The sequence below is a fragment of the Rutidosis leptorrhynchoides genome, chromosome 10, assembly GCF_046630445.1.
Source record: "Rutidosis leptorrhynchoides isolate AG116_Rl617_1_P2 chromosome 10, CSIRO_AGI_Rlap_v1, whole genome shotgun sequence".
Classification (NCBI taxonomy): Eukaryota; Viridiplantae; Streptophyta; class Magnoliopsida; order Asterales; family Asteraceae; genus Rutidosis; species Rutidosis leptorrhynchoides.
Genome location: NC_092342.1, coordinates 39,527,178 through 39,544,944, shown reverse-complemented (window position 1 = coordinate 39,544,944; position 17,767 = coordinate 39,527,178). Strand labels below are relative to the sequence as shown.

General features: G+C 34.1%; 2 protein-coding genes and 1 non-coding gene across 6 annotated transcripts; all 3 read left to right on the top strand.

The window, feature by feature from the left end:
- The first annotated feature begins 871 nt into the window (after positions 1-871).
- LOC139872891 (uncharacterized) lies at positions 872-5,525 on the top strand. Of its 4 annotated transcripts, none has more exons than XM_071860823.1 (11): positions 872-942; positions 1,054-1,195; positions 1,327-1,411; positions 2,397-2,593; positions 3,041-3,123; positions 3,263-3,308; positions 3,392-3,448; positions 3,744-3,798; positions 3,882-3,982; positions 4,069-4,266; positions 5,042-5,525. In XM_071860823.1, the coding sequence occupies exons 2-11, from the start codon at positions 1,112-1,114 to the stop codon at positions 5,210-5,212; spliced, it is 1,077 nt and encodes a 358-aa protein (XP_071716924.1). In that variant the 5' UTR covers positions 872-942; positions 1,054-1,111; the 3' UTR covers positions 5,213-5,525. The 4 variants fall into 4 exon arrangements, with proteins under 4 accessions (XP_071716924.1, XP_071716925.1, XP_071716926.1 ...); XM_071860824.1 differs by having other exon boundaries at positions 891-942; positions 1,021-1,195; XM_071860825.1 differs by having other exon boundaries at positions 925-942; positions 1,041-1,195.
- Positions 5,526-7,055: 1,530 nt separating this feature from the next.
- Positions 7,056-11,858, top strand: LOC139872859 (uncharacterized). The gene is made up of 4 exons (XM_071860790.1): positions 7,056-9,855; positions 10,003-10,081; positions 10,188-10,284; positions 11,449-11,858. The coding sequence occupies exon 1, from the start codon at positions 7,056-7,058 to the stop codon at positions 9,729-9,731; it is 2,676 nt and encodes an 891-aa protein (XP_071716891.1). The 3' UTR covers positions 9,732-9,855; positions 10,003-10,081; positions 10,188-10,284; positions 11,449-11,858.
- Positions 11,859-12,396: 538 nt separating this feature from the next.
- Positions 12,397-12,470, top strand: TRNAV-AAC (transfer RNA valine (anticodon AAC)). The gene has a single exon. It is a non-coding gene; the product is annotated as a tRNA-Val (tRNA).
- The last annotated feature ends 5,297 nt before the right edge of the window (positions 12,471-17,767 follow it).

Genomic DNA, 17,767 nt, shown 5'->3' with positions numbered 1-17,767 from the left:
AGCGTAAAGGTTGAAATTTCAATAAATTCCAGTAATATTTAATAATCGTGAAATTAAGTTTAAACCTTATGGTCATAGTTCAACGCAAGTCAAAAATTGTCTAAAAATTAAAATATCACAGATCAATCGTAAGAAATTAAAGTAATGCAAACAAAATCAAAGGAGAAATAAAATAGCTTAATTTATGAGTAGTAATACATGATAATTTGACCGATTCAAAGGAGAAACTTTGATGAAAACCAAAATCCTTAATTAATCTACCAATCAACTCATCATATAACAAATCGAAATCAAACTACAAAGATACCTCACGGCCGATGTTTTAAGATGATGAACATGGCGGCGATTTTGGACTGGCGATGTCGTCGTCTTCCTCGTCATGCCCGTCACCGGAGATGTTTCTGGCGGTTTCGAGAATCTGTCGTTAATATATATTATTTATATGGTTTTGTAGAGAATAAGGTTACGGATTAAATGGTGGTAGTTACGTCAACTAATACCGCTGAATGAAGGCATAATCGACGGTGAAAAGGATTTGGTGGTTTTCATTTTGGAAGAGAGAGAGAGAGGGGGAACGGTTTGGGGAGTAGAATATGAAGGAGACGGGTTATTAATTTTTAATTCACCAATTAATTTTGGAGTGCAATTGCACAGATGTCAAGTTCTCAACAAAAGTTTTAGAACAGGCTGTAGGCTATAGGATAGGTAGCCACGTGGCAAATGTATACAATTTATTATAGGTTATAGATTATAGATTTGTTTGAAGTTTTTAATTGTAATTACTACGAGTAATTTTTTGTACATGTTGTAATAAGAAAATCCATATTTTTTCCCGTAAATATTCACCAATCACCAAAGCCTCCATCTTTTTCGTTAACGGTGTCGTTTCTGCCGCCAACACTATGAATCTTATTAACCGTGACGGTCTGATTCACATATCTGGTAATTAGTAATTGGTAATCAGATTATGCAATTTCTTTCCGAATAAAATTAATTACGATTATTATTGACCTAGGCTAGGGTTAACTATTCTCTTGAAGATTTGAATTTCAGTTTAATGGATTTTGATTCTCAATTTTGAGTTTTATAATCAAATGCTCGGATTAGAAGAATGTCGCCAACATTTGCCGTAACGCCCAAAAGCTCTGCTTATTTCTTCGCTCTTACGCAAGAGATCGATAAAAAGCTTCATAAGGTTTGTGAATACACATCAATCAATTTCTATTTTATTTGATCGTATGTTTCATTTCCGTTGATCTGTTGATATGAATTTTTGAATTTGTCAATTGCACCTTTTATTTTATTATATTGTATGAATTTTTTCAGGCAATAGCTTCACCGAATCAGAGACGCGATTTATTACAAGCATTGTTTGCTGATATAGCTTTGGAAGTTGATGATCGAGCCAGAGGTACTGAAATTATAATTATAATTTATAACTGTAATAATCTATAATTTATCAATATTAAAAAATACATGCAAGAGGTAATTGTGGATAAACATATTGATGATATTTAGGTTGGTGACATGATATTGTTGTAGTTATTGTTAAGCTTAATTTGATTACGTTTGAATTGTGTAGATACTTCATTTAATTACTTATACTAGTCATTGCTAATTATTCAAAAGAGGGGATTGCTGTTTGTCAACCTACTTTCATGTTCGAAACTTTAGGAAATAAGCATATGTCATATCATTTGCTAACATAATATTGCTTTTGGTAACCTAACACCTAGAAAATGGTAGGTAATGGTTTTGCATCATAGAAGTTAAATTTTATAAAGTTCGTTTATGACAACCAATACCATAGTTTATGACAGTTTATAAATTTGCATAAATATCCGATCTTGTTGATACTACCATATCTAATACCATCGTTTATGACAGTTTATGAATTTCCATTTATACGTTTGGTTTTCGTTATGACATATATATTTAGTGGTTGGGGCCCTCAGTTCTTTGCAAGAGGTCTCAGGTTCGAATCCTATCTAGAACGAATATTTAGTAGTGGCTAGGGATGGGTTGGAAACAGCCAGGGAGTAATCTTGTTGGGCTGTGTACATCAGAGTATGGGTTGGATTACTCGCCCTTCCGGGTAGCCCGAACATGGAAAACCTCCTACATAAATAGAAAAATATATATTTGGTACTATAATAATATTATAGAACACATACCCTTTTCTTTCGTGCTCCTTTTTCATGTTTTCTTGATTGTTCAAATTTGAAACCATTCATTATTAAGGTGTTATATAAACATATGAAAAGAGAAGAAAACTTGGAGGTGCAATAGTGCAACATCTAAACTGTCATTTATGGACATTATTCTGTTACATTGTTTGCCAAGCCTTTATTTTGTTCTTAAATGTCTCTAATGTCCATGCAATGGATTTGGAACAGATATAATTCTTGGCAGAGAAGATAATGCCGCTTCTGATTCATGTATAGAAGTTAAGGTTCCAATATGCTTTTATGATGTCCTTGCTAATCATTTTTCTTTGGAACCTGAAAACGGGAAACCAATTCTTGCTTTGATTGTTCAACTTTGGAGCCAGCCATTTGCCTCTCATATTTTTGCCCTTCTCTTCCATAAATGGGTACGTAATATATGCACATTGCTAGGCCGCTACTTTGTTATACAATTTATTATGTAGAATTAATGATGCTTTGATAACATTATTCAACTTTATTAAGTCAGGAGACTAATCAAATACTTGTATAATCACCAATAATTCATGCAAAAAGTATAAATGTAGTAATTGTTATTTAGATGTCCATTTAGGAAATTTCTTTGAATCATTCCGGTGTTCAATTCTTACCGCACTAAATCATATTGGCACATCCTTTGTTGAGTTAGCATGTACTCCATACATGTTTTCTTGAGACACTGTCATTATCGATATACTATCAAAAATCTGGGAATTTTCAGTTGTCCTCAACCATTGATTGTTTGTTCCAAATTTTCACAATGTATCTGAATTAAAGTAGAAGAAATATTTTACTTTGGATACGTCTAAAGTAACTTATTTATGCTCATCTTGCAGTTATTTGAAGTCGAACTTGATAGCGTAGATGTCCTCCTTCGTTACTCATCAGCTCTTGTGCAAGGTGCTACAAACGTCTTTTGGTAAGTTGTTTGCATGATAGTTTCTCATTACGTTTACTTGATGGCTTGATGTTGCTTATTGATTACCTACAAATATAAAAAGTTGGGATAATAAGATAATACTTATTTAATTCTGTCAACTTTGTATTATTTTTTGTAGGATTGATGTCCAGACAAATACGAAACACTTCCAGAGTCTTTTCTCGGTGTGAGGGCTTCTAGTTTATACGATTTCTGTAACATGTCTTATGAGACCTATTCAGTGACACTATCTTATATTTGGTTTCAGTATCTTCTTTTGGATGTTGCATTGGAACCCGAAAGGTTGAAGAAAATCCCTTTGCAGGTAAGAATATTTCCGTTTAATACTATAAAGAGGTGAAGTAAAAGTCTCTCAAATTAGGTTAAAAAGGGGTAGTTAAGTAAGATATCATATAATTAAAAGAAGAACCTTTTAATTAAAACATTACAAGACTAATAATTTCGACTTCAAATTGCAATATCACTTAATCAATTCCAAAACACAAATCCAAGCATGCCCTTAGTATGTACAGAGTCGATTATGATTTAAAGTATGAGTATCTTACAGTAAAGAATGCATTGTATTTTGACAAAAATAATCCTATCCTCATGATTTGCAGGCACAGCGAGATCTATTTAATCTACTTTCAAGATTCATATTCCTTTATAATCTAGGTGCTTTTTAGTGTCTACAAATTCACTTCATTATCAACTGAAATTGTGCATTAACATGTATGTGACCTCAATGTTTGTTACAGTTGACAAAATCGAAAGCTTTTTAAAGAATTTTCCAGTGTTTCCAAATGCTTTCTTAGTAGGGGGTCCCGCAGACATGTTTGTTATTGAACTATCTGATCAGGTACCACCATGTAATTACCTTTTCATGAATATATGATGTTTAACCGAAGTTTTAACGTGCTATATATGAAATTGTTTATTGGGCAGCTTCAAAAATTGAAAGTGGAACCCGTTTTGTTACATTATCTCTCCCACATTAAAGTTCTTCAGGGTCTTGAGTTGAGAATGACTACAAGCACCAGACTTAAGACATGTTTGTACAGCTTCACGTCTCCTGGTGGTCCGATGTATCCAACACGAGCTGTTCGCCATGCAGCCTGGGATGCTCTCGATTTTCTTTTCCCGGTGAGTAAAATAACTTGGTCAAACTCGGTCAAAACTGGTCAAACTGGGCCAAAACTTGGAATATCCTGAAAAATAGCCAAAACTCGGGATTACTTTGAAGGTAAAATATCGTTCAAAAGCACGAATTTTTCTCCGATCTACTGGGGCTTATACAAAATATAAAAGAATGGGTCAAATGGGTATCGGATCCTAAAGTTCAATAAATAGAGACAGGTCTAATGGGTCTTGTGAATGGGTCAAATGGGTCGCGCATAACAAGTTTCATCCGTCAATCATTTATGAAAGCATTAATGGATATATCAATATCAATTATTATTATATTAAAATTTTATTATATATATATATATATAATAAATAATAAATAATAACTAAAACAATATAATGAATGTAAAGAATCAAATATAAAAGTATATGACCCGTTTGGACATATTTGACCCATTTAACCAATTACCCGTTTCGACTTGTTACCCAAACTTGACCCAACCTGACCCTTTTTGACCCGTTTAAAATTTTTACCCATTTCAACCCAAAACCGTTTCGAGTGGTTACCCAAATCGACCCATCCTGACCTGTTTGCCAGGTATAATTACAGTGATGCTAATAGGCAAATGATGCAAGCTTTACTGTTGTAACAAATCTCAAATCTCAACTTATACCCCGACTTATATGCAATTTAAAACGTTTAATTGACAGTTTGAATGTTATGGAATTTCAATGTGTTTTTATGTCAACTTTCAACATTTTAATTACATAGTTATTTGTACTTTTGATTCAGGTGGGACGGTATCCTCGACATATCATTAGTCTGTTTTTTCGGTTAATGTATCCATGGTACTGGCCATCTTCATGTTGGAACTTTGTCTTGTCATGCATTCAAGCAATATTTTATTCCATCTTGAAGCTCATCTTTCCCCGCCGTATGTTAAGGGACCCACATCAGTCTTAGTCATGGCGAGCCAATATACAGACAACATGTAAAGATGATATCAGATTACTCTTTGTGGCTCGAAGCAGCCAGCTAACTTGTGTTTATATATTCACTGGAATCACTCACTGATCACGCACGCCTTTTTGGCTGAACATTAAGTTTTATATTATATGCTAGGTAGCCTTCTTAAAAGATGAGGGTTTATGTACATTTTTTATGCAGTACTCAATTTTAAATTTAATCTGGTAGCTTTTGAGTTACTAGCGTTTACTCTACAGTGCAGTTGTATATCGTATTATTATGGTAGAATAATGTGTTCAGTTGTCAGTAGAGTTGTAATAGTACAAGTAAATTAAGAAATACATCACTATCTTCAAGCTTGGTACCAAACTGCCCATAAAATGTTTTGTATAAAGAATAAGTTGTTAATATTTTCATTTGATTAGTTCTAAGGCTTTTATATTACGTCATTTTTAATCGTGCTAAGAGTGGTGCCAACAGTTGAGCTAGTGATGAGCTCGCTCTCCTGTACATGAATGGCACCACCTTTTTCCTGAACGTGTGTTGCTTACTTCGTGATACTGCTCGTGATGCCATGTCGTGAGATTGAGGTTGTGGTTTTTTGGTGTTTTACTGTTTTAGGCATATTTTGGGTGATTTTTGGACTGAGTTTTGTGGCTTGTTGTGGTTTTTTTATCTTTTTGGTTTTCAATTTTGTCTAGGTTGATATAGGGACTTCAATGGTGTTTGATCGATGCTTTTAGGTAGTGGTAGGAGTTAGGGGTGTTTCAATTGTTAAGTGGTAGGAGTTGGGGGTGTTTCAATTGTTGTGTTCATGTTTAGGTTTTTTAATAAGTTTACATCGCTCGGTCGGTACGACTACTCTGTGGTGGCTTTCCTTTACTTGCTTGTTTCATCTCTGGTTCTGTGCATCTCAATGTTTTTCCTTCGACACATGGCCTTAGTTTCTTGATTCATTTGCTTGGTGGGTTTGTCTCCTTCTTCAGCGACTACGTACATCCACAAACATGTTTTGTCCTTGGTCATACCTCTTGAGTGGCGAAGTGAGAAGTCTTTGTTGCAGGTTCCTATCCGTCGGGTTTAAGTGATGTGGGTTTGACTTGTCCCACTCTCTTCGAGTCCAGGTGTTCGCCCCAAATTCTGTGTAGGTGTTTCGTGGATCGATATTGAAGTGTTTCGGGCTTTTACAGTTAGTTATTTGAGATATATGAGATGTCTTTCGGTCTTATCACATTGTCACATTTTCGCCATCAAATACAAGTCGTTGACTTATTTTTGATGAACCTTTTGGTTGGTTTAGCGAGAATATATACTATTGATGTTTTAAGGGTTAGAGTTTTTTATAAAGGAAATTAAATGAAAGGAAAGGGAATGAAGGGGAGGGATTTCAAAATCCATTCAATTTGGAAGGAAAAGATGAAGAGTGAAATACTCATTTATTCCCTTCTCTTTCTTTCCTGTCAAAGTTAGGGAATGCATTTGTGTTTTTGATTTACTTCTAAATCAATTACTTTCTTTTCAAATAACAGCTCTGAAACAGAGCCTAATAGTTACAACGGTTTGATTGATGTTTGTGTTTGTGTTTGTGTTCGTATGTGTGCAAGTAATAGAGTCTAGTTCACTAGTAATTCAAATATCGTACTCGGTATAATATTATCAGTTTGGTAACTCACGATTATTTGATTTATTTATTAATTTTAATTTATGTTATTTGAAATGAAACCATAAAAAAAAAAAAAAAAAAAAAATGTATAGTAACATTAACAAATAGTTCAAGCACACTTCTCTATCAGTCATCTCTTGTTCAACTCCCTCAATCGCAGCTGCATATTCACCCAAAATGAAAAACATCCACCGCCACCGTCACTTCCGGCCACTTCACCACCGTAATCCACCCGCCCCATCTCCTTCATACCACCACCAGCATTTCAACAACGACGAAACTCTAATTTCTACTCTCACCAACATTCTCCACAATCACAAAACCTGGAATTCATCACTCAACAACACATTCATTTCAAACAACTTAAAACCTCATCACATCGAACAGGTACTTATCAATACTATAAATGATCCAAAATTAGCTTTACGTTTCTTCAATTTCTTAGGTCTTCATAAAAACTTCAATCACTCAACGACGTCGTTTTGTATATTAATTCACTCACTAGTTCAGTTCAATTACCTATGGCCTGCATCTTCCTTAATTCAAACATTGTTGCTACGAACGTCTAATCCGCGTGTTTTGTTTGATTTTTATTATAATACTTATGTGAATGTGAATTTGAATTTTGATAAGAGCTTAGGGTTTGATTTGTTAATTAATGCTTATCTGCAAAGCAAAAAAGTATTAGATTCGTTTGTGATTGTTAACTTGATGAAGGAGAGGAATTTAATGCCTGAAATTAGGACTGTGAGTGATGTGTTTAATGGATTGATTAGGATTCGACGGTTCGATTTAGTGTTGAGGTTTTTCGATGAGATGATGGAAATTGGTGTTAGAGGGAATGCTTATGTGCATACTGCTGTGATCAGATGTTTGTGTGAGGTGAAGAATTTTGATAAAGCTAAAGAAATGATACAGCAATTAGAATGTGATGAGAACGAAGTTAACATCGTTATGTATAATGTGTTGATTCATGGACTTTGTAAAGGCCAAAAGATGGAAGAAGCCATGGCGATTAAGGAATCGTTAGGTTCGAAGGGTTTGAAAGCTGATGTAGTGACTTATAGTAGTTTAGTTATGGGATTTTGTCGGTTACAACAATTTGTAAAAGGTAGAATTTTAGTTAATGAAATGGTGGAGATGGAATTTGTACCGAATGAGGCGGTTGTTTCGAGTTTAGTTGATGGGTTGAGAAGAAGTGGGGATGTAATTAGTGCTTATAATTTGATTCAAGATTTAGGGCGTATTGGAGCGGGGCCAAGTTTATTTGTGTATAACGCGTTGATTAATTCTTTATGTAGAGAGGGAAATGTGGTTGAAGCGGATATACTTTTTAGAAACACGGGTTCTTATGGTTTAACCACTAATGATATTACTTACTCGATTATAATTGATTCGTTGTGCAAAAGAGGGAAACTTGATTATGCGCGTGTTTTACTTGATGAAATGAATAATGCGGGAATACGAGCGTCTGTTTATCCGTATAATTCAATGATAAGTGGATATTGTAAGTTAGGGAAGCTTAGGATAGCAGAGTCTATATTTGAGGAAATGGTTTGTGTAGGTTTAAGTCCTACTGTCATAACATATACTATCTTAATAGACGGGTATTGCAAACACGAAAACGTGCATAAGGCGTTGAGGCTTTATCATGAGATGACGGGAAAAATGATATTTCCAAACACGTATACGTTTACTGCTTTGATCTCGGGACTTTGTCTTGCAAATATGATGGCTGAAGCTAATGATTTGTTTCATGAAATGATGGAAAAAGGTGTCATGCCTAATGAGATAACCTATAATGTGATGATCGACGGTTTATGTCGTGAAGGTAACACAGATAAAGCGTTTGAATTGCTTAATGACATGGTGGAAAAGGGTCTTAAACCAGATACATATACCTTCAGATCTTTAATAAGTGGTCTTTGTTTGATTAATAAAGTTTCTGAAGCTAAAGAATTTGTAAATAACCTCAACGAGCAAAATCACAAGCTGAATGAGATGTGTTATAGCGCTTTATTGCAAGGTTATTATGAAAATGGACGTCTCGATGATGCATATAATGCCTGCAACGATATGATGAAGAATGGGATTAATATAGACCTCGTTTGTTATTCTGTGCTTATAAATGGAACCGCTAAACAAGGTGATGTTGTTAAATTAGTATACTTTTTGAAAGAAATGCATGATCGAGGATTAAAGCCTGATAATGTTTTATATACAATCTTGATTGATGCTTTTGGCAAAGCAGGAGATCTTGATAAATCAATGGGGTATTGGGATATAATGATCGGTGAAGGGTGTAACCCGAACGTTGTTACATACACTGTAATTATCGACTGTTTATGTAAATTAGGATTTTTCGATAAAGCTGAGATATTGTGCAAGGAGATGCTTGTTAATGGCGTAATTCCAAATCATGTTACGTATGGTTGCTTTCTTGATTGCCTTACGAACGAAGGGCATATGCAAAAAGCATTAGTCCTTCACAATGTAATGCTTAAAGGGTCTTTAGCGAACACCGTAACATACAATATATTAATCCGGGGTTTTTGTAAAATGGGTAAATTTCAAGAAGCTACTGATGCGTTGTTCGAGATGTACGATAATGGCATCTTACCTGATTTAATAAGTTATTCGACCATTATTAGTGAATATTGTAAAGTTGGTGATCTCCATGAAGCAATAAAGTTATGGGACTTGATGATCGATAGGGGTTTAAAACCTGATCTAGTGGCTTACAATTCTATAATACAAGGTTGTCGTGTTACTGGAGAATTGATCAAGGCAGATGAATTTCGTGATGACATGATAAAAAGAGGATTGAAGCCAAGTCAAAGTCAAACTTTATAGCTGTTGTGATTCAGTTTGGTGCTACGTTAGTTAACTGATCAAGTTTAAGAATATGTGTCAGAAGAAGTAGAACGTTATGCGATTCAGTTTGGGCTGCTCCAATATCACCATCAAGATACCCTTGGTGAGTTTGTCTGATTATTGCAGTTAACAACACTTTTTGAAATTTGAATTTATGTATATATTCTCCTCATTTTGGTGTCTACCTTTGGTGACTAAATTGTTTTCTTATTTTTTTTTTTTTTTTTAAATCATTATCTTCATATGACAGGAGTTGAGGAACGGGCTAATTCCTGAAGTGTTTTCTATTGACTCCTTGAGATCCTATATTCCTATTGTCCATTAAAAAGGTAAAGGCGCTTGTGACTGTATCTCAATCGGTAGATCAAGTTATTCGATTTTATGCTAATCTAAGTTTTATTTTATTTGGTCTTTAAACCATTGTCGTCATCTCAGCATGGACAGTTATCATAATTCCCGGGAATGTTTTGTGGTTCAAAGTCATTTTTTAGAAGAAAAAAGCATGGAAACACTGTTGATCTTTTGACCGAAGGTAAGATCCTAGAAACTCGTATTTTCAAGACTTTATATTCTGCTTATTGAGGTTGATAGTATGACATGGTTTATACAAATTACTCATTGTCTAGCTTTGTAAATTAGCAGTTGAATGAGTACTTAGAACTTACCTTCATCACATAAGTTTTTTAGTAGAGGTGGAAAATGTGGGCTAGGTAGTTTGTCATATTTGGTTCGGATCATAATAAATAAAGCTGAGTTGACTCGTCAATACTTCTTGTCTTTTGTTTACATTTTTTTAAATAATTATCATATTACTAGTTTAATAAAATATCTGTCTTACTATGATACATAATGAATAGGAATTTAGAAGCATCTAATACACTTTGGATGTATTTCGACCCCCTTGACAAGTTTTCTTTATAGATATATATTATTATACTTGCCTGACCCATTACCAATAATATACAACCCGAAATCCCGAATATATTTGTGTGGAGTGTTGTAAATCTCATTATTTCTCCCTGAGATCTCGTTTTTGGAAGGCATCCAAGATGAGATGACCATCTCGCAAGATTTCTCGGTCAATGGGGTCAAACTTTGTCAATGCCACGATTTTTCGGATTTTCAAGTAAAATCTCGTAATTTTCGCTCATTTATCAGATTTCTGGTAGAATCTCGTAAAAATGTATATAAATATACATATATTTATATTTATATTCAAAAAACTAAAAGGTAAACGTCCGATATCTTCCCGAGATGCCGAGATCTCCCAAAAAATGTCCCAAAAAATGTCCAAACGAGATCTCCTATCAACTTGAGTTGAGTTCTCAAACCTTGTTTGTGTGTGTGTGTGTGTGTGTGTGTGGGTGTGGGTGGGTGGGTGGTTTGGAATCGTTTTCTCTAGTTTATAAGGTAATGCTCCTTTGGTTATTACACATAAAAGAAATAGTTTGAGCCTAGTTTAGAATTTAGAATTTAGTTAAAAAGAAAGTAACTAATAATGTGCATTGGAGGATCCTTATGTGTTAACTCGTAATTTTGTGTGTGCCGATCAAAACCAAACAATCAGAATTGTGGTTTTCGGATTCATATGCAACTGGAACTTCAGTTTTTGATAAAGTTTCTAGTGTGTGATTGAGCGCATTTGTTTAGTTTATAACTCTGGTTCTATAATGATTTGTTATATATGCTACATCAGGTGCCATGTGAATGCTCATCTCGAACTACACCAACGCTTTCATCTCATCTACACTGCATGCATATGTGTTTGATTTTGGCCTCAAGTGGGCTTCATTAACAGCATGCTCTCTGCAGTTTGCGACAGATGAGTAATTTTGCCTTCAATTTGGGGAATTGGAGCAGAGGCTAATCAACTAATCTATATTTCCTTGATGCAACTTTATTGGTTGAATTCTTCCCACCTAAAAACGGTAGCTGCCTTGTTGCATCCGACTCAGGAAGACCCAATTTAGAGAAGTTGGTTACATCTTTTAAACCAATAGTATTTTTATTTGATCGTTCAATCTAATGTCTAAAGAGTCACTTAGCTATATCCCCGTCAACCGCAAATGTATGCCATTCGTTAATTCTTATATATGTTTTTTGACTTAAGAACCTGCTTTATTCAGTTGAACTCGTTTTGGGTACTCAGCTGTTTAAAATGGATATTTTCTTTATATATATTTTATCGAGTTATCGAGATCTAATGGTGATGTTGCCCGAGGATCCTTCCTCTTGGTACTTTGTTAATAAACAAACATGGCTGAAAAGAATGTGAGCTCTCATAAGTCTAAACTGTCGAACTTTAGTACGAATCCAGACGCTATTTTGAGACTATTGAAATTAGAGAATATAACAGCCAATAACAAGAACTTCCAATTACTCAGTTTGCATCGATTCGGTATGAACATATGGTATTATGGTACATCTTATGACACAGATAAGTTCTGCTAATTTGAGTGTATGTGATTGGATTAGGCTGCAGAGGAAATGTATATATGCTAATCTATGCTGAAAATAATTGAAAGGAGAAGTTCATAAGCATTAAGCAATGAAACAATATAATCAACGGCAAGAAAATTTAAAATGCTAAAAATTACACACTTTGCAACTTGTTACTTATAAACTACTTAAGGCTACAACAAAAGGTTTCGTGGTGTAGTTGGTTATCACGTCAGTCTAACACACTGAAGGTCTCCGGTTCGAACCCGGGCGAAGCCATTTTTATAAAAACGTTTATAGAGTAGTTTCTATATGTTGAATAATTATTTACTTATTACCTTACTAATATAACTAAAACGTTTATAGAGTAGTTTCTATATGTTGAATAATTATTTACTTATTACTATTCGCTTTTTCAATTTTCACAAACTTAACCCCTTTACTTTTATTAAAATAAAAATCGAACCCCCACTTTATACTATTCGTTTTTTCAATTTTCACAAACTTAACCCTTTACTTTTATTAAAATACAAATCGAACCCCACAAACTTAGCCCTTTTACTTTTATTAAAACACAAATCGAACCCCACAAACTTAACCCCTTTACTTTTATTAAAATACAAATCGAACCCCCACTTTATACATATATTCTAAATTATTGTTAATCTCATCACTAACACCAAAAATACTAAATAATAACACTCACCACGCTTTACCGACTTGTACACTGCGCTCAAACAGTAGGACTCACATAGGCCACTACTGTGCTAATTTTTTTTTTTCCTCCAACGATAAAAGACGCAACTTTCGTAAAAGGAACAACCCTTCAATGCTACCAAAAGATGTCCAAAAACATTCTTTTTTACAAAATAGATCAACTAACTTTTTAAAAAAAAATAAAACCCGAATGCTAAAAGAAGCAACTTTCACAAAAGGAACAACCCTTCAATATTAGATGTCGAAAAAAATTCTTTTTTAAAAAATAGATCAAGACTTTTTTTTTTTAACTCGCATTCAAAACGGAGCCCCCGGCGCAAAGCGACGGCTCCACAACTAGTTTGTACCAAAATACATCTAGCTAAATGCAAGCTTCTAAGTTGAATACTTCACTAACAAAGTTACCTTGTAGCTTTTAAAAACTGACACACTCATATATATTGTCTATGTTATAATTTAGTAGTTTATAACTACTTGTAATACCTATTTTGAAGAAATATGAAACAAGAAAGAAGATAGTAGATTCTTATTCAAGAATGGTGTCACTACTGATTACAATCGATAACATACTTATAGTACAATAATTCACTGTGCAGTTAGGTGGAACAGTAATATCCGTGATTCACCAAATATATTGATTCACCAAATTTTACTTTATCAAAAGTGTCGGCCACTACACCATGACACTTGACTTATAACACTCCCCCTTGGACGACAATTTTATTTCACTAGAGATCAACTACAAGTTATTGCCTCGTTAAAAACCTTGCTAAAGAAAAACCCAGTGGGATAAAAACTTTAGCCAAGGGAAAAAGAGTGCAGCATAGAGTTGACTCCCCCTCAAGTAGACATCGCTGAGTCGTCACATCTTTTGATCTTGCCTCATGCCAATATTGTGAACATGTGTTCTGAAAACAGTAGTTGACAGTGTTTTGGTATAAAGATCTGCATAGTTGTTGATTGAACGTATCTCATTTTAATCTGGTTGTCTTTTATAAGATCTTGAGTATATAAGAAGAATCTACGAGGTATGTGTTTTGTTCAGTCACTTTTGATATATCCTTCTTTCATCTGTGCTATGCAAGCTGTATTATCTTCATAGATAGTTGTTGAACTTTTATCGCGTTCTAGTCCACAAGAATCAATAATGAGTTGTGTCATTGATCTTAACCAAAAACATTCCCGAGTGGCTTCATGTAATGCAATCACTTCGGCATAATTTGATGATGTTGCAACAAGTATTTGTTTTTGAGAACGCCATGATTTTGTGGTACCTCCATTTAGAAATACATATCGAGTTTGACATTTATCTTTATGAGGATTTGATGAATGACCTGCATATACATAATCAACCAAATCTTGTTTTGAAGCGTTAGAATAAAATAATTTTAAATCGGCAGTTCCTCAAGGGTATCAAAATATGTGTTTGATCCCGTTCCATTGTCATTTGGTAGAAGTTGAGCTGAATCTTGCCAACAAATTAACTGCAAGAGAAATGTCAGGTCTTGTACAATTTATAAGATACATAAGAACCTCAATTGCACTAAAATATGGAACTTCCGATCTGTTAAGATTTTCATGATCTTCGCAGGGATGAAATAGATCAGTGTCAATATCGAGTGATCTAACAACAATGAGTTTGTCTTTAAAAAAATGTTTTAAAATCTTTTCGGTATAAGTTGTTTGATGTACATGTAAACCATTAGGCATATGCTCAATTTGCAATCCAAGGTAATACTTGGTTTTTTTCAAGATCTTTCATTTCAAAATAATTCTTTAGAAGTTGAATGATTTCATAGATCTTTTTATTTGTTCATATGATGTTAAAAACATTGACATAAATAACTACGATATATATCCGATCATTGTTTTTCATAATAAAAACACATGTGCAAATAAGTTTATATGTATACACTTTTCTTATCAAGTAATCACTTAATCAGTTATACCACATACGTCCCGATTGTATAGACCCATATAAAAATCTTTGTGATTTAATAGAATACATTCCCTTGGGTTTTGTATTAGATGCTTATGATACCTTAAACCCTTCAGGTATATTCATGTATATCACTATCAAGTTGTAACGACCCTGGAATTTCCAACATTTATTTATTAATAATTATTATTATTAATACGTGTGATTAAACGAATGTACGTTATTACATTTACATGTTGCCATGATTGCCCGAACTTGACTTTAATGGCCCGAAACGTCTTTGTGACACCCGGAACTTTCACGAATAATATTTTTAGATATTATTTACATTCATGATTAAATTTATTAATCATTTTAATTAACTAAGGCTATTAGTTAGTTACTTGGGCTTTAATTGGTTTAACTTGTGATTTATTTGAACTTGGACTTTGTTAGTGTAATGGACTCATGTTATTGGACTTCCAAGCCCACCCTACATTATTAATGGACTTAGTTAGCCCATGTCCTACACTTGTAAGTATCAATTAGATGGAGACTACTTAGTTTAATACTTGAAGGAATCTAGTTGCACACCTTCCCCATGCATGCACCCTTAATATCCACACTTTTAAGCTTTAGCATCTAAGTAACCATTGAACACTTCTCCCTCCCCCCAAAAATCTGCTGCAGCCGTGATTTGGTGTGTGCTCAAGAGGGATTCAAATCTTTTTTTTTTGACTACTTCATTCACTAGTTTCATTTACACTTCACACACATTACTTGCATCTTATTTTCTCTCTTTACTTTCTCTCTTTTCTCTTCATACTTGTAAGTATTATGAAGTTCTTTTCTCTTCTTCTTTCTTTACAAAACCAAACCTAAAGCACTCTTAATCATCATCATCATTTGTTGTTGTCGTTTGATACTTGTCTTGTTAGTTACTTATTAGTTGTTATTAATTACTTACTTTGTAGTTACTTGTTACTTAATTACTAGCTTTCAAGAATCAAACTCACTAGTTTGATTCTTCATAATATCTTGTATTTTCAAGAACATACAAGAACAAACTACCTAGTTATGTTCTACATACATTATGTCAAAAGATTTAAAGTTCTTGTGTTGTAACTTATACTTGAAGTACATGAAGTGAACTTAATGTTTACTTTCTAAATCTTTAAAGTATGAAACTCATGAACTTATTTACTTGATTATTTAGTTTTACTTGCACTTTAATTTTATGATTTTGGTTGTTATTGGTCAAGTACTACAAGTTAGTCTTGATCTCATATCTCTTGGAACTTAAAGTTAACTTAAAAGTTCAAGAACATATAAATGAGTTTCCTTTAAAAATAACTTTGTATACTTATGCTTGATCTAGACTTTTGGGTCTTGGATCTTCAAGATCTAACTAAAGAACTATGTTCTACATCTTAAGATCTTGATTAGTTAGTTTACTTTCAAGTTTGTAACTTGTTATTGGCTTTAAAGTTCATGTAGGTGTTAGATCTAAGACTTTGATGTAACTTTGGTTCATCAAACTTCATACAACTCTTAAGTGAGTTGTGCTTCATGTCTTAGACTTGCACTAGGGTTATGATGGTCAAGACTTGGTTAAGATGATGTAGATACATCAATGAGTTGTACACTTGAAGCTATATGCATCAAGAACGAGAACCATGATGAACATCAAGCACCAAGACCACCGGAACCCACTTAAACTTACTGTTTCTATCCAAAACCTTCTGACCTGATGTTTCTGTAACAGACCAGTAGACCTGGGCTGTTCTAACCTTTATTTTTAGATAGAACTTTTCGAGTAGATAATTTTTCATATAGGACTCATCTTAATCCGAGTTACGGTTTAGGATTTATGGCCCTCCGATCGTCACTATGTCCTTTAACGTTGTGCAGAAATTTCTGACCTACTCGTACTTAGACCGTCGCCACGGTCAAACCAAGACGAGTTTGCTTCTGTAAATTTTACCACACTTAAGGGACTCATAGACGGAGCCATGGCCATTGGTATCACCTTAATTCAGTAAGGGTAGAGGCCGTGGTGACTGACTGAAGTCAGACTTTGTTTTAAACTACTTTCATAAACGAAACCTACCTTACGCCTTTTGTTTAATGATGAATGATGATGACCCTTAAGACCTTAAATACATACTTTTAAACCTATTAAGACAATATACTGACTTAGTACTATTTGCCTTAGGTTGAGGACCTTCGGACCGATTACTTGCATACCTTTTCCGAACCGACTTTACGACTACATTATCATTGTGAGTTATAGCATTCCCTTTTTACTTTAACTTATTTTGGGAACTGAGAATACATGCGGATTTTATGTTTTACATACTAGGCACGAGTACTTAAACTTTATATATGTGTGGGTTATATAACGGCAGAAATATTCCCTTTAGCTCGGTAACGTTTAGTCATTGGTTTTTGAACCGTGAACGCGAATCTTAGATATGGATCCATAGGGTTTGGCATCCCCACTCGGGCTAGTAGCGCTAGCATTTAACGAGGGTTTAATACTTCGTAGACATACGCACTTGCCAAGTGTACTTTCAGGGGGTATAAACGTTAAGTTAGTTACCAAGTGCCCACGGTTAACATATACTTTATCATACTGTTTTGAAACGCTCTTTGTAGCACTGAAATCTCGTAGCCTACCTTACATACTGTTATACTTAAACTATAGCTCACCAACCTTTGTGTTGACGTTTTTAAGCATGTATTTCTCAGGTGCTTGAGGTTGCTTCCGCTGTGTACTAGTCGTGCTGTAGAACCCGCTGCTTAGAGTTGTCCACGCATGAACTACTTTACTTTGCATTCAAACATTCGTATTTTTGAACTATGACTTGTAACGACCATTGTGGTCACATACACTTATTATTTGCTTCTACTTAGTGAAGAATGCTTTCGAAATGTAAAA

Excerpts from the sequence above, each read along its gene's own strand:
- LOC139872859 (XM_071860790.1), top strand. The coding sequence starts at position 7,056 with ATGAAAAACATCCACCGCCACCGTCACTTCCGGCCACTTCACCACCGT.
- LOC139872891 (XM_071860823.1), top strand. The coding sequence starts at position 1,112 with ATGTCGCCAACATTTGCCGTAACGCCCAAAAGCTCTGCTTATTTCTTC. Across the intron at positions 3,309-3,391 it reads ACTTCCAGAGTCTTTTCTCG|TATCTTCTTTTGGATGTTGC; the intron begins GTGTGAGGGCTT and ends ATTTGGTTTCAG. Across the intron at positions 3,799-3,881 it reads CATATTCCTTTATAATCTAG|TTGACAAAATCGAAAGCTTT; the intron begins GTGCTTTTTAGT and ends TGTTTGTTACAG.